Source organism: Vanellus vanellus (assembly GCF_965231255.1).
Source record: "Vanellus vanellus genome assembly, chromosome: 3".
Taxonomy (NCBI): domain Eukaryota; kingdom Metazoa; phylum Chordata; class Aves; order Charadriiformes; family Charadriidae; genus Vanellus; species Vanellus vanellus.
The window spans coordinates 68,183,621-68,200,077 of NC_138907.1; the positions used below are offsets into that span (position 1 = coordinate 68,183,621).

General features: G+C 40.0%; 1 protein-coding gene across 1 annotated transcript in view; it reads right to left on the reverse strand.

Moving 5' to 3' along the window:
• Positions 1-16,457, reverse strand: part of LAMA2 (laminin subunit alpha 2) — a 318,297-nt gene that overhangs the window by 99,254 nt on the left and 202,586 nt on the right. The window contains exons 29-33 of the mRNA XM_082480248.1: positions 14,624-14,741; positions 10,036-10,170; positions 9,251-9,375; positions 7,195-7,281; positions 6,106-6,299 (exon numbers count right to left, since the gene is read on the reverse strand). Of these exons, the coding sequence (XP_082336374.1) occupies positions 6,106-6,299; positions 7,195-7,281; positions 9,251-9,375; positions 10,036-10,170; positions 14,624-14,741 (659 nt within the window). The remainder of the gene's footprint in view (positions 1-6,105; positions 6,300-7,194; positions 7,282-9,250; positions 9,376-10,035; positions 10,171-14,623; positions 14,742-16,457) is intronic.

Here is a 16,457-nt window from a genome sequence, read left to right on the forward strand (position 1 = left end):
TGTCTGTTCCTATAGGTGGTTCCTATTTTAATGACTAAAGGAAAGAAATCTTTTAATTTGACTCCTCACTTTTAACAATGACATGAAAAGGCCATATGCACATGCAAAGGACTGCTTTTATAGTGAAAATTGGTTATCTAGTTAAAGTAAAATTCTGTTACAGGTAGTGTAGATACATTTCAACACCGGTACATGGATATGTTGCAGTTAAATCAGAGATTATAGCGAACCACATCTTTCAAAGCGAAAAGGTGGAAAATTTGATTTGCCTGCACACAGCTTTTCCCATTCACAGTGAGGATTTTTAACCTTATTATCCACACAATGAAATAGCCCGATTAACAAATTGGAAAACCATTTCAAATGAAAACTTGCACTTAACTGTTTTGTACAAAGAAATTGCCATCCTGGATATCCAAAAGACTTTTCAGAATATTGATAAGGTAAATGACTAGTAAGAAACGTACTAAGCAGTGACTGAGATTGAAAATAATGGCTAGGACTGGAAATAACGTAACAGGTATTCAGGATGTTGAAAAATTAAGTCATTTTCATTTAGATGCCACTCTGGAAAACACTGTCCTTATTTTAATTTTTTTTAGCTGTAACACTTACGGACTTAATGCATGACTACAATACCCCTTGACAAGGAGGCAAAATGGAATCCAAAGCATAGTTATCTCAGCAAAGTACCATTTTGCTGTAGTTTAAAATAGAGCTTAAGATATATGACAGTTCAGAATTCAGTCCTAAACTACATCACACTGCAGGACATTAGAACTTTATTTCCCTTAAGTATGCTAAGCATTTCATCAATCAAAAGGGACACCATGGGACTCGCTTTGAGAAACAAGGTCTACGGGGGGCTGATGGGGTCCATCTGTCAGAGAAGGGGAAGAGCATCTTTGGTCAGAGGCTTGCTAAAGTCGTGAAGAGCGTTTTAAACTAATGGAGCCAGGGGAGGGGAACCGCATTCCGTCCCACTCCTACCAGTTTGGTGCCACTGCCAGCAATAGATGCCCAGAGCCTGGAGAAGGATCTTACATCAGCAGGAGAGCACCTGGAGTGTCGCACAAAGGAATTCCAGCCACTCCAGCCAGTAAGTTAGCTTTATCGGGGCCCAACTGAAATGCCTCTGTGCAAACGCACGTAGCATGGGAATAAACAAGAGGAGTTAGAGATGTGTGCACACCTTCAGGGCTATGATCTCATTGGCATCATGAAGATGTGGTGGGATGGCTCCTATGACTGCAGTGTTGGAATGGAAAAATACAGGCTTTTTAGGAAGGACAGGCAGGGGAGACGAGGAAGGGGGTGTTGCCCTCTATGACAATGAGCAGCTGGAGTGCATGGAGCTCCACTTGGGGATGGATGAGAAGCCCACCAAGAGTTTATGGGTCAGGATTAAAGGGAGGGCAGGGACAGGTGACACTACAGTGGGGGTCTGCTACAGGCCATTGGACCAGGAAGACTGAGTGGGTGAAACCCTCTACAGACAGATAGGAGCTGCCTCATGTTCACAAGCCCTGGTCCTCATGGGGGACTTCAATCACCCTGCTATCTGTTGGAAGGACAGCACAGCAGGTCATAAGCAATCCAGGTGTTCCTGCAATGCGTTGATAATAACTTCCCTCTCCAAGTGAGGAGCCAATGAGGGGAGGTGCTGTGCTGGACCTTGTTCTCACCAACAAGGAGGAGCTAGTGGGGAATATGATGCTCAAGGGTAGCCTGGGCTGCAGTTACCGTGAAATGGTGGAGTTCAACATCCTTAGGGCAGTGAGGAGAGCACAGAGCAAGCTCACTCCCCTGACTTCAGGAGAGCAGACTTTGGCCTCTTCAGGGATGTGCTTGGCAGAGTACCATGGGATAAAGCCCTGGAGGGAAGAGGGGCCCAAGAAAGCTGGCTAATATTTAAGGATCGCCTCCTCCAAGCTCAGGAGCAATGCATCCCAACAAAGAAGTCAGGCAAAACTGCCAGGAAGCCTGCATGGATGAATAAAGAGCTCTTGGACAAACTCAGACAGAAAAAGGAGGTGGAAGCAAGGACAAGCAGACTGGGAGATATACAGAGAAATTGTCTGAGCAGCCAGGGATCAGGTTAGGAAAGCTAAAGCCCAGATAGAATTAAATGTGGCCAGGGATGTTCAAGGACAACAAGAAAAGATTCTACAGGTATGTCAGTGATAAAAGAAAGACTAGGGAAAGTGTGAGCCCTCTCCAGAAGGAAACAGGAGACCTGGTTACCTGGGATATGGAGAAGGTTGAGGTACTCAATGACTTTTTTGCCTGTCTTCACCAGCAAGTGCTCTAGCCACACTGCCCAAGTCACAGAAGACAAAGGCAGGGACTGGGAGAATGAGGTAACGCCCGATGTAGGAGATCAGGTTTGAGACCACCTGACGAACCTGACAAGGACCTGATTAGGTTCATCTGCGGGTCCTGAGGGAACTGGCGGATGAAGTTGCTAAGCCACTATCCATCATATTTGAGAAGTTGTGGCAGTCTGGTGAAGTTCCTACCGACTGCAAAAGGGGAAACATAACGTGTATTTTTAAAAAGGGAAAAAAGGAAGACCCAGGGAACTACAGGCCAGCTACTCTCATCTCTCTGCCTGGCAAGATCATGGAGCAGATTCTCCTGGAAACTCTGGTAAGGCAAATGGAAAATAAGGAGGTGATTGGTGACAGCCAACATGGCTTCACTAAGGGCAAATTGTGCCTGACAAATGTGGTAATTTCTTCTATGACGGGGTTACAGTGTTGGTGGATAAGGGAAGAGCAACTGACATCATCTACCTGGTCTTGTGCAAAGTATTTGACACTGTCCAGCATGACATCCTTGTCTCTAAACTGAAGAGACATGGGTTTGACAGATGGACCACTCGGTGGATACGGAATTGGCTGGATGGCTGCACTCAAAGAGTTGTGGTCAGTGGCTCGATGTCCAAGTGGCAAGCAGTGATGAGTAGTGTTCCTCAGGGGTTGGTATTGGGACCTGTGCTGTTTATCAGCTTTGTTGGTGACATGGACAGGGGGATTGAGTGGACCCTCAACAAGTTTCCTGACCACACCAAGCTGTGTGGAGTGGTCAACGTGCTGGAGGGAAGGGATGCCATTCAGAGTGACCTGGACAGGCTTGAGAGGTGGGCCCCTGTGAACCTCATGAAGCTCAACAAGGCCAAGTGCAAGGTCCTGCATGTGGGTCGGGGCAATCCCAAGCCCAAATAGCGGCTCAGGAGAGAATGGATTGAGAGCAGCCCTGAGGAGAAGGACTTGGGGGTGTTGGTTAATGAAAAGAAGCTCAGCATGACCTGGCATGTATCCTGGGCTGCATCAAAAGAAGCATGGCCAGCAGGTAGAGGGAGGTGATTGTGCCAATCTACTCCAGTCTGGTGAGACCCTACCTGGAGTACTGCACCCAGCTCTAGGGCCCCCAACATAGGAAAGACATGGACCTGTTGGAGTGAGTCCAGAAGAGGGCCACGAAGATGATCCAAGGGCTGGAGCACCTCTCCTATGAGGACAGGCTGAGAGAGTTGGGGTTGCTCAGCCTGGAGAAGAGAAGGCTCCGGAAAGACCTTCTAGCAGCCTCCTGGTACTTAAAGAGAGCCTTCACGAAAGCCGCGGAGGGACTCTGTATCAGGGAGTGTAGTGATAGGATGAGGGGTAATGGTTTTAAACAGAAAGAAGATAGACTTAAGATTAGGTATTAGGAAGAAATTCTTGACTGTGAGGGTGGTGAGAAAATGGAACAGAGAGGTTGTAGATGTCCCATCCCCGGAGGTGTTCAGGGCCAGGTTGGATAAGGTTTTGAGTAACCTGGTCTAGTGGAAGCTGTCCCTGCCCATGGCAGGGGATTGGAACTAGATGATTGCTTCAAGCCTAGGACATTGATCTTTAAGGTCTCTTCCAACACAAACCATTCTATGATTCTATGAATCAATGCCATTATTATTCATAATATAGAAGTATTTATGTCTATATTCCCACTAATCTGTCTATTCTTTTTCAAAGATGAGTTGTACCTGGGCATCATAGAATTGTCTAGGTTGGAAGGGACCTTGCAGATCATCGAGTCCAACCATCAACCTAATGCTGCCAAATCCACCACTAAACCATGTCCCTAAGCACCACATCTACCCGTCTTTTAAATACCTCCAGGGATGGCGACTCCACCACTTTTCTGGGCAGCCTGTTCCAATGTTTGATAACCCTTTCAGTGAAGATTTTTTTCCTAATATCTAAACTAAACCTCCCCTGGCATAACTAGAGGCCATTTCCTCTTTTTCTATTGCTTGTTACTTGGGAGAAGAGACAACCCCCACCTCACTGCAACCTCCTTTCAGGTAGTTGTAGAGAGCGATAAGGTCAGCCTCCTTTTCTCCGGACTAAACAACCACAGTTCCTTCAGCCACTCCTCATAAGACTTCTTTAGACCCCTCACCAGCTTTGTTGCCTTTCTCTGGGCATCCTCCAGCACCTCAGGAGTAATGCAAAAGCACTGAACTCAACAGTCACATTTAGAAGCTTAGTTCTGCTAATCCCAATCACTCTGACAGCTGATCACAACAATCAAGTTGAGTGAAACAATGTTCTGCACTGTGTAGTCCCTGACCCTACGTGCCTACTGTCTTCCTCTTTAACCACTTTAAGAAGCCACACATTTCATTCTTGACTGATATGATACTTTCAACCATTTTTAGCACTTTGTCGGTTTCCTTGCTTTTCCAATATGCTTTTAAAATGTTTGCAATTTGTTTGAGCTGTACTAGCTGATGTTAATATTAGAGAGCTGTACACCTCTGGGTATTGAGGTAAAGACTGAATGTATTCTGTGAAGAAAAAAAAAAAAGTCTCACATAGGCAAAAAAAACCCCAAGCCAAAATTAAAAAGCTACAATTAAAGTCCTATAACAGACAAAAATCAGGTAAAACATTAAAACTAGTTCGTTGTGCCTTGCCAATATATTCAAAGATGCACAGATTAAGAAATATTATATTCTGTGGACTTACTGGATTCCTATCTGCACTTTACTTTAAAATGAGCAATGCTAGGCTCGAGAGAAAAAAAAAACAAAGATCTCAATAAAATTAGTTCCTAGTCAGCTCAGGAGAGGAAAATGCCTTATTTCAGCCAGGATTTACTAAGTGTTCTAGAAAGGTTTTGCTACCTGAATTTTTTTGATAAGACATAAGTGTACAATATCATGGGAAATGAGATTGTGGGCTCAAAAAAACCACTATCCAATTTCATGGGAAAAAATTACAAACAATAACAAAAGACAAGACACTAGGTACATATGAAAACTGAAGGTAGGGCAAAGATACCAGTACTCTAAAACATAACTTGGTGGTTTAGGCTGATATTTTTCTATTTTAAACAAAGAAAGTTGAATATAGGAAGTTCCATCTTAACATGAGGAGGAACTTTTTTACTTTGAGGGTGGCAGAGCACTGGAAGAGGCTGCCCAGAGAGGTTGTGGAGTCTCCCACTCTGGAGACATTCAAAACCTGCCTGGATGCCATCCTGTGCAACGTGCTGTAGGTGACCCTGCTCAGGCATGGGGGTTGGACAAGATGATCTCCAGAGGTCCCTTCCAACCCTGACCATTCTGTGATTCTGTTAAGTTCTTTGTTCCTACATATATTACACTGTCATTCCTTATGTCTTTTAAATTCCAGTGGGTGGTTGTTGAACCAACATGACCAAGCAAACCTTGGTAAAAACTCTTTGTGTGACCTATGGCATAAAGCATTGCAATTGCTGGTTAAACTTTTAGGACAACACTAAAAAATTCACTAAGAGCAAATATTGTCACAACAGCAGTGACAACCTTTAGCAAAACTACAGATTTTAAAAACCCACAAAAAGAAATCCTTCGAAGCTTTGTTGTCAATTTTCAGTAAGCATATTAAAAAGTATTGAGAGTTTTCCCAACATCTCAAGTCTTGTGAAAAAAATGGACCAGAATGTGAAAGCAGTAAGAAATCTGGCAACTATTTTTAAAGAAACCCACACAACTGACTGATCCACAAAGCAGGGTTGAATTTCTGATATATGACAGACACAATCAAAAATTCTCCAAAATTACATTAGTATACGTACAAATGCATTTCATGCCATCACGTGCATGCCGATGTTCACAGCCAACACACTTCCACCCTGTGAATCCGGGCTTGCAAGTGCACTGTCCAGTGACAGGGTCACAGGGAACAGGCACGGAACCATATCGATCACACTCACATTCCTGGCAGGAGCCTCCTGGAGCTTGTGGGTTGCCCGTGTAGCCAGAAGAACACCTAGACGTTGCAAATACAAAACCAGGTTTGGCCAGCTGAGATGCATATACATGGGACTACAATGCATACTTGGCAAGACAGTAAACAAAATGTATAAGAACATTTATTCATGAAGCATTAAAAAAAAAATCTTTGGTGATTTATCTCTCTGTATGCATTTTTAGAGGGAGAAATGTTGCAAACTGTCCAACAAACTAATAATAACTTTCAACCAGGACATGGAACAGTCTGGATGAAAGGAGTACGCAAAAGCGATTCCACACTCCTTCAGTTAAACTTCTATTATACCATGACAAAAGAGTTTCTACATTAGCAATGTTTGGTCTATAGACCTTTATTTTTCCCACTAGCCACTTGTGTTTTGCATTAGAAGTGAAATCTCATAGAAAACACTTGCTAATTTTCATCATCTTAATCCTACAGTACTGCTGCAGATGTGACAACAGCTGCTCTTTAGTTTATTAATTTGCAATTTGGTCATTAATATATGTATAGGTGTCTTTCAAAGTCAGTCCCTATGAAAACACAATAGTCACTAGAACAAAGGCTATGAGTGACCTCAAGACACACTATAAGCTTGGTATCTAATTTTAGATGCATTTCATGTTTTTCACTTTAACTTCTGAGGCCCAGGGGAAAAAAAAAATCCACAAATCAGAAAGTAAGACTAGGACAATATCTGTGATATAAACAACGCTGATTACCATTTTACACTGGGTGTACATAAAATTGCCTATTATGGCTAAGTTTTAACAATACATAAAGAGGAAATAACTTATCTGAAGGCATGTATTTAAACTTTAGCAAATATGTGTTTATAGTATCGACATTGCTCATACTTCACGTCTCGCTTGCCTTTCACTGCCTCTCTTTTTTCTTTTTCCATTCATCCTACCTTTCACAGTACTGGCCTTCATATCCAGGTGGGCATGCAGTACACCGGTAATCACTAGGTCCTTCGGCAACACAAGAAGGGCTAAAACTAAAACAAAAGCAAATAAAAAACTTTTCCACTCCATTGCATCAATTCACTCTAGTCAGCTGTGCAGAAGGCCCATGGTAAGCTCCACTCTTAATGTAAATGGTTTATCTGTTTATAAACACATGTGGGAGATGCCTCCTTTCTGTTAAGAATTTTGTGAATGCCTCGCACTAATACTGGCACAATTTAGACAAATACTTGAAGGGCAGAATCATCGAGGGTCATATCAGAGGGGATGGAGCCAACAATGCCCGTGTTGCAGGCTTGTGTGATGGAATGGTGCTGCCACTCACAGTGATCAAGAAAAGGAAGTAACGGGAAGGATGTGAAACAAAAGATTAAGAAAGTGAGCTAATAAACATCCAGCCTTTCCAGTCTTATTTAATTTTAGTTTGAATAAAAGAAGATAAGCTGCGAAGAGTTTACTCAAAAGGCAAGACAAAGAGGCAGAAAGGAACCAAAGTCATTGCCATGTAGAATCTTCCAAAAAGGCAGATGATCTTCCCAAGGACATAATGAAAAGACTGGCCTACCAGAGAACCCCCCCCCGAAAAGCTACCTTCTTCATGGTCAGGGAGGGGTTGTATTTTAATCATGGAAGGCAATAGATTATTTTTACTAAGCTCTGGCAGATGAATAACTAGTGACTGCAGTGTGTGCCTACGGGAACTGTGCAAAGCAATATGTTCCTGGAATATTAGTGCATTAAGTACCTGCACAGACAGTAAAAACAAACAAAAAGGGTATGTAGGGGAAAAGAAACAGGACTAAATATTAAAATGGTGCAATACTGTAAAACTCTTTCAGCTCTTTATGGAAGAAGAGGTGAGCCCACAGCTCCTTCTTGGTAAAGTACAGTCAGCATCCTACTCTAACCTGCTTATAATGCACTAAGTCAATAGGGCTTGAATGAGTATATAAAATTGCACCTTTGCAAAAAAATGTAAACAAATTGATCTATTACTCACAAACTCATTATCCAACACATTTTCAACTCTATAAAAATAGATCCACACCCCCAGGAAAAACTCATTCTCTCTGTTCTTTTTTTTTTAGCTTATCATGTATGAAGCTCACTGCTGATTGTACAGGAGTGTGAAAACAGTATTTTTGTAAAATTTCACAAATAATTGCACTATACTAATTCACAAATATTATCATGTCAGTCATGACATAATAAGCTAATGAGATAGCTTAGGAAGATAGGAAGAAGAAAAACAAAACCTCCCAGATATACTGGCTGAATTACTCACTATAACATCCTAAAGGTCAGACAAAGCACAGAAAAATGATTTTAAGGAACACTTCCAACCTTTCAGGAGAACGATAATGAAACACAAACCTTTTCAGAACAGTGCTATGGTATGATTCCAAATATCATTAAGAGCTTCTCAGCAAAACAACAAACAAATCTCAAGTGCTAAAGTATCATCTGTTGGGAACACATGTGGAGACATTGTGGCAAGGCTCATTAGCATAAAGCAACCGATAAAATTTACGCTGCAATAACTGTATTGCTTTTAAATTATTCTATCTTTCACAAATTGCCTAAAACTCATGTAACATTAAATAAGGAATCAATAAATTCCACAGTGGAGCGAGAAAGGCACTGTAACACATTTATACCAACATAATATATGAGCATAAGACTTTTTACAGCTCCCTTGTGGCTATATTGTACTTGAGTTCTGCTCTAGCTTCATTTGTAAGAATACCTTTATAACACACATTCATTATCTGTTGAGTATTGCATTTTCTAGCACTTATTAATTTATTCATCACAAATTAGCAAGGGAGCAATTTCCGACTTTTAAAGGAAGATCAGTTAGCAAAAGTAGATACGAAAGTTTTTAGCATGGCTTACACGATGCAGTGCTCCTGTAGCTATCTGAAAAAGGACACAGTGAGCCCAAAGCAAAGTTCTTGCTTGCTGGAAAGCTAATTCTGCATCATGAGTTTGCTTACTTACTTGTTACTCGCAATGGATAGGGGACAAGCACAAGGCTGACAGTCATCCGGAGAGCCTTGGACAATGCCATAAAATCCCAGCGCGCATCTCTCACAGTGGTGACCTGCAGTATTGTGCTGACAATTCTGCAGAGGAAGGAGACAGAATGAAAGCTGTATTTGATAATTACAGGAAAGCAGGCAACATTTTGTTCCCAGCCTTGGGGATTCAAACTTATTTCGAGTCATAATTTCTCTCTTCCTGATATGATTCGCAGTGGGACTGCTTGCTTTAAGCATCTATCAAATGCCTGCTGAGTTATATATGGGTTTAGCAAGAGAAAGAATGGAGGCCTGTAGCTAGCCAGATGTATACCACGGAATTTCTTATCCCATTCATCCTTCCTTCCCTCTTTTGTTCCAGCCATTGAAGCAGGAGAAAGAATCAATTAAAATTCAATCTTACTGTATCAGGTCACACTTATTGTTGCCTATGAAAGCGGTGTTGTGTTTATTGCACGACACACGGTACATTGCTTCTTCAGTTTGCAGATATTTAGTTTTTCTTTTTACACAAAGAGTAATTCAGCAGCAATAAAGCACAGCATAATGTGAACTCTAGAAAACCAGGATTGAAAAATTTAAAGGTAGATGGTTTGCTTTTTTGACCCCCCCTTTAACTTTGACACTTAAGCTATTTAAGCAAAATTGGATTAAAATATTGTCCTCTGTTTTTTTAGATCAGTTGCACAACTTACGAAGTTTACACTAAGATTAACCTAGCGCATAAGTTCAGAAATACAATACCTCACAAACTGACGTTTCAGGGTCACACATAGTACTGTGTCCATGACACTGACATACAACACAGGCACCTAAGGGCTGAGCAGGTGTCCTTCCTGCAGGTGAAGATGGAAGCCTATAAAATCCTGGAGAGCATGACTGCAATAAAACAGATGCAGAAGAAAACAGATCATTACAGAGTGGACTAGGAGTGGGGAGCATTGCATGCTCATCTTTCCAATCACCAGTTTTTACAAGTTGTGAAAAGAACCTGACAGGCCTCCAGCTGCGTTACAAACAATATACAGTACTTTACAGATAACAAGAGCCAGCCCTAATTGGAAACATTGCTGAAAAATCCCTGGAGCACTCTGCTGGCACCAGGCTTTTCATATTGCAGCTTGTGAGACCTTTCATTCAGATGCAGAACACCTCACTGTTCTCCCTGTGCATCAAGCATCATTCCTTTCATTTCTTAAGAGTAAGGTTTGTTTTCAAAGTAAATTTTTTGCATGGACTGTGGAGAGCAAGCATTATGATACTGTTTTCTTCGCCCTTGGTGAATTTCTCAGGTTTGACAAGCTAATATCTGCCTACATACTGCCTGATGGATAACAAGCAAAAACCGAATGTTAATAATCAAAAACCTGGCTGCATGGCTGCGTTATTTATAGCTATATAATTTAAAGACCATAAAAGTAAAGAATTCAAAATATTAAAGGGTTTACATGTCTTGGGACTATTAGCCCCAAATCAAATTTATTTATCACTAAGTCTCCTCTACCCCAGCTTGGCAATAAAATTCCGAGAGCAACCTAAAAATTACTGGCAAAGCTGACACATGCAAAATCAAGCACTTGATCTTTATTCCACGCTTATTATGCAAATGCATGAAAGTGTCTACATAGCTCCCAGAAAGCACACAGCTATGGCAGCATAAAAATACAAACAGGACCGTTTTGATAGTTCAGACCATTAGGGGTAAGTGCATAGAGAGAAGTCACTCGTCCCATGTATAAATCCCACCACCTAGTGGTGCTAGGAGCCTATAAAGGCTGTCTGATGAGGTCATTTCCTACCGTTGACCACAATTTCTGCTTTGTGGAAAGAATGTGAATAGTACGCTTTTCACACAGCAATAAAATGGATGCAAAATAAAACAAAAGAGAATCTGGCATAAGTAACTTTTCGTGATCAAAAGGAGGATTCTTCAGTCAAGCACTGACTGACATGCTAGATTCTATTCATATGACACCACTCTGACAGTTTTATAATCATTGCCAAAACCTCCAGGAGTCTAAGTTATGGAAAAAGCATAAACACAATTATTTTCTTTAGAATCCCAAAGAAAGTAATCTAACTCACTTCTGCTTTTCCCCTTTTATTTTGACTTAGACTACATTAAGATCCCTGAAGCATAGAAACAGTCTATCTGCTTTTTCATGGTTTGTGAAGAATTCCAATTTAGATAAATAATCTCAAATGAAAGCAATTTTTTTCTTACTACAATTTCATAATTTTGTCCTCCCTCTCCATCCCCAGAAGAGTCCTTGTCCAAGCACAAAATGGCACAAAGCACAGCTTTACAAGTTCTCAGTAACTTTAGGATCGGAGTATAAATACATGGTACATCCTCAAAAAAAATCTAATCTCTAACTGTTTTTTTCTGATATGCTATTGATGCTCTTCTCATCTGTTTTGATCTAAGCATTTCTGAGATGAAATGGGACACACACAAAAGATGAAGCAGACTACATTTTTCATTACTAGTTTGGAAGTTTTTTAGAAGTTACTGTTAGGGACACTCTTACTGCTGCTGCTTTTGCAGCCTGCTACTGGATTAAACAAAAAAAAAAAAAAAAAGGATATAAATGTCACTTCCAGTAAAAACTGCTGTGCATATAGTTCTCACAACGCAATTACAGGGTAAATCATGAAATAGATACATGTACCCTGTTAGCATTTGTTTAAAAAATGCCTGAGTATCTGATGCTTTTTTCTCCTGCTGAAATTAAATAAACCTTCACAGAACACACTATAACCTTCACTGAGCACACTCAAAATAAACTAAGTTACAAGCATGTGAAGATTGCACAATTAAGCACAAAGTATGAAGGTTGCAACTGAGACATTTATTCCAGCCCCTGGTGGGTGTGAATTAAAATAAAGTTCTAATTACATTATCATATTTTTTTCCTTCAAAAATTCAATTTGTTGCAGTAATTTTTAAAAAATATCTGTACTTCTGAGCAAATGCTGGAACCCGTTAATTTCTCATATATGTATTTACAGCCATTCAGGTGTATGCTGTTACCAGAACAGTGTGCAAAGAAAATGACTTCATTCACTTCTTTGCACACATTTTCTATGACCTCACTCTTCCTGTTGCATCATTTGCTGTGTAACACAAACCTGCATAACATCTGAAGGGAGCAGAGCTCTCGCAGATAACAAAGCATCTTTCCCTTCATTTACTCACTCCAAATTTTCTCCCGCTGCTAGCTTGTGGGAAGCCTTTACAAGATTCCACACAATCAGGATGTCTCAGGGATTTGCAGAAAGCTCGAGGTGCTGCTCCCTGCTACCTCCACCTAGCAACTGCAACAAAGGCATTCGGAATTGCTAGTCCTTCTTACTAATAAAAACATGCTGGCTCGCACATAGAAAGACTGCCATGCTCATCATCAAGAGCACGTATAGTCAAAAATATTAACTGCTGTTCTGCAGTCAAACTGTTCAATCTTAAACACTTTCTCTGGTACCTATCATGAGATACATTTTACAAAAGCATACAAGACAGCTGATTTTCTAGAAAACTTGGGCACTTTGAAACCCGCAAGCTTCAGCATGGAAATATTTAGATAAGCAAAAAAATAAATATAGTACACATATAAGGAGTACCGAGCCTACTTAATTGACCAATACTTTTCTCCCAGTGTTCAACGAATTAGAATTTTACCAAACTTCAACGGTTCAGGACAAAAGATTCCATTACTATCAGATCTATTTTATTTTATTTTATTTTATTTTAAGACACAGTGATTCGACTGCTTCTAAGAATAAAGCAAAATACACTATTTGGATCATGTTCCAGAATTTCTGCTCCGCTTTACGAGCAGGTCCCTCACTTATATAAGGAGTACTGAAATTTGACAGAGGGCAAGGTTTTGTGCAAGATCTTCTTAGGGGAGTCATACACCAGCACTGGAGGAAGAATAATTGTTGGGGAGTAAAATGGAAAGATATTTGCCAGAACTCGGTGCCCCTTTTCAATGTATTTTCATAGATGCAATTGGATAAATTATAAGTATTCAGAAAACTGACAGTTTGAACATGTGCAGTATGACATTTCATAAAGCTTTAAAAACATCTTCCATGAAGCTTCTTTCATGAAACACAGACATGCTTCCGAATGGCTCTCATCTACGTTTTTAATGCATTTGCAGTCCTATTTTGAGCAGTCAAGCATGCAAAATGAAAAAAAAATGAACAACCTCCATCCTATTAGTGTTGGTCCGCAAAGGCATGCTATTGGAACTGTTTCAAGAGGAAAGATCAATAAGAGGAATCTACAGGTTCTCAGCTATGAATTGCCTTTTTGACCAACTGTTCAGAATGCCCTATTTCAAGTTTTGTTTTTGAATAACTTCTCTTTTTAAATTTTGCTGTTATTTGAGTTATTCATTATAATAAAACATTTAAGAAATCAAAATTGAAATGTTGTTTAGCTTTTTTCAAAAAAAAAAAAAAGACATTTCAATCAGTCATACAGCTATTAGGACTTTAAATGGGAATTTAAATTTCAAACAAGGCAAACTTAAAAATCTGGAAAGCCTTTACAGAATAGAATTTTAAAATTCTGCATGGTTCTGTTTAGAATGCTCGGTGCTACAATTTTAAGAATATCCTTTTAACTTTGTTGTTTTCAAATTTGTTTTTATATTTTATTTGGTGAATTTCAGTCAGCTGACAGATCTTTAACTTTTCAGGAATTAGTAGTACGTAACCTTTAATTATTCACTATTACAAATGTTAATTTGTATTTCACTTACAACTATCAATAATTTATAGAATCAATTGTGTTGGTTTTTTTTTTTTTAATTTGACATAGTGGTTTTCTGTGTTTTTCTCCACAGATTCTGTGAATTGTGGTCATGATAAAATAAAGCATATAGATCAGCCTTTTGGAAGATATGATATTGTAACTGTTTCATGTATTATGGCCTTACCATAACGTGACAACATGGTACAATCTGTTGTACACAGTACCTTGCAATAGTATTATACCCTTATCTGTCCAAAACGGCTTGCTCAATCAGCACCAGTCATGCAATTCAGCCTCAGAGATGCTGACCCGGTAAAGCTCACTTTCCTGTATTCTAAGTATTTGAGTTACCCCCATGGTTTCAGTGACATATTTGCCTACAGCAAAAAGAAGTGCTTAAATTTCTTATGAGACACACCTGAGAGAGAAAAAAATGTAATTAATTAAATTAAGAGAGAGTTGTTGCCATTTAAATGAACTCACACTCTAATTGCTTAGCACACCTCACTAATGAATGGACTGCAGAAGGTGTAAAGACTTTTACTAGAAGTCAGGTTAGTACTGTACCTCACAAGACAAACCGGAATAACCGAATGGGCAGTCACATTTCTCAATCAGGTAAGCCTGAGGAGTCATCCCAGACACAGTGCCACCTTCAGCCACTTCCATTGAGATCTCAGAAATCCTGAAAGAAAGAAGGAAATATCTCCAATGAGATTAGCCAAGCACTAACTCAAAGACAGTTAGTTCATAGTCAGCTGGCATGGGAGAAAATGGTCTTATTTGGCTGTTTGCAGGCTTCCTGATCTACAGCAGACAAACAGCACTATTTTTGCCTCTCCTGAGGCAACAACAAAGCTACCACCACCACCAGTCTCATTTTCCATTTCTAGGCAATAGTATAACGAACTTTTCTCTCCTGCTTGATTCTATCTCTTCTTTTTTTTTTTTTTTTTTTAAATCTCTTTTCAGCTAAACTATTAACAAAAGCTCATATCTGATTTTTCTTTTGGAAGTACTCATTAAGAAGTTGAAGTCACATACTAAATGCAGTTCCAATTCATGATTCTCATAGGTACGGCAATAAAATTGCTCACTAAATGAGCTTTTAATGAGGCAACATTGAAAAAAAAATAGTAAAATCTATCCTCAGCAACTAAAGCAACCTAACAAGCTCTAGACAGACTTCAAAGACATTGGACATTTGCCATTTTAGCAGGAATTTTCAGATCTGTAGCCAGATACCCTTCCCCCCCCCCCTTAATATTGTTTAGACACATAAACAAATAATTTAAAGCAAACAAGAAACCCTAGTACAGAAGCATCTGCTAGTATCAGAAATGGATACGTTTCGCTGTAAAGCTTCCGACATTTTAACTTTCCAAACATTTGTTTGCTTCTATTAACAATAATATCCTTGCCTCTCAAGCACTCCCAGTCTTTCCAACACGCGTGCTGACCTGCCAAATAGAGTCGAGTACATCACGGACAAAGACAACAAACATAATATCTAGTGATATACACTTAATCCTAACGTACCGCAATGCTGTTCTTTTAGCTTACTACTTTATTTGGGGGGTTTGTTAGTTTCTTTAAATGAATGCCATGATCTGGAAGCTGTTACTGTCTTTGAGAAACAAAAAGGGGTTGAAGAGGGCAAATTTTAAAGCTTCAGATATATTGCCAACCTACTCCTCCTCATTCTCAGAGTCCGTTCATCTACTCCCAAACCTTGATTACTGAGTGACTGCGTGACACTCTTCTGCACATTGGCATACAGGCACCACTGTCAGGATGACTGTAAGAAAAGCGAACGCTCACTGCTGAAGTAGATGAGAGTTTCGTGATCGAGCTTCGGTGACCAGACCCATACCTCTCGATACCTTGTGTCAATGCAAAATCCTCAAATCATCTAGTCACTTAAACCCTGTGCTCCCTTCCTACTACCTGAAGAAAGGGGTTCGGTGTAGCGGGGAAACTGAACCAAAAAAACCAACCCCAAGCAAACAAAGCCAGATCAAACCATAAGACTGAAAATGAAGAGGGCAAACCTGTTCAGATCCGGTATGTCAATGCAAGCTTACATTGAAATCTCTGTACATTCAATGGAAAAACAAAATGAAATCTGCCTCCCCATCATCGTCAAGGCTGAGGCAATGGTCTGTGTGCTGCAAAGTATTTACTGTCAGAAACCTGTATTTACATAATAATATACTCTGGGACCACAAAGCTACCTGTTGTTTGTGTGAAAATGCTACTTAAGGAAGGTCAGGCTTGGTTGATTCTTGGAACATGTCTAATAGGCAGCAGTCCAACAACTGCTACCTGATCAGTGTCAGGGATATTGAAATAATTCACAGGGAAATTGAAAGCATACTTCCAATTCAAACTAATTTATTAT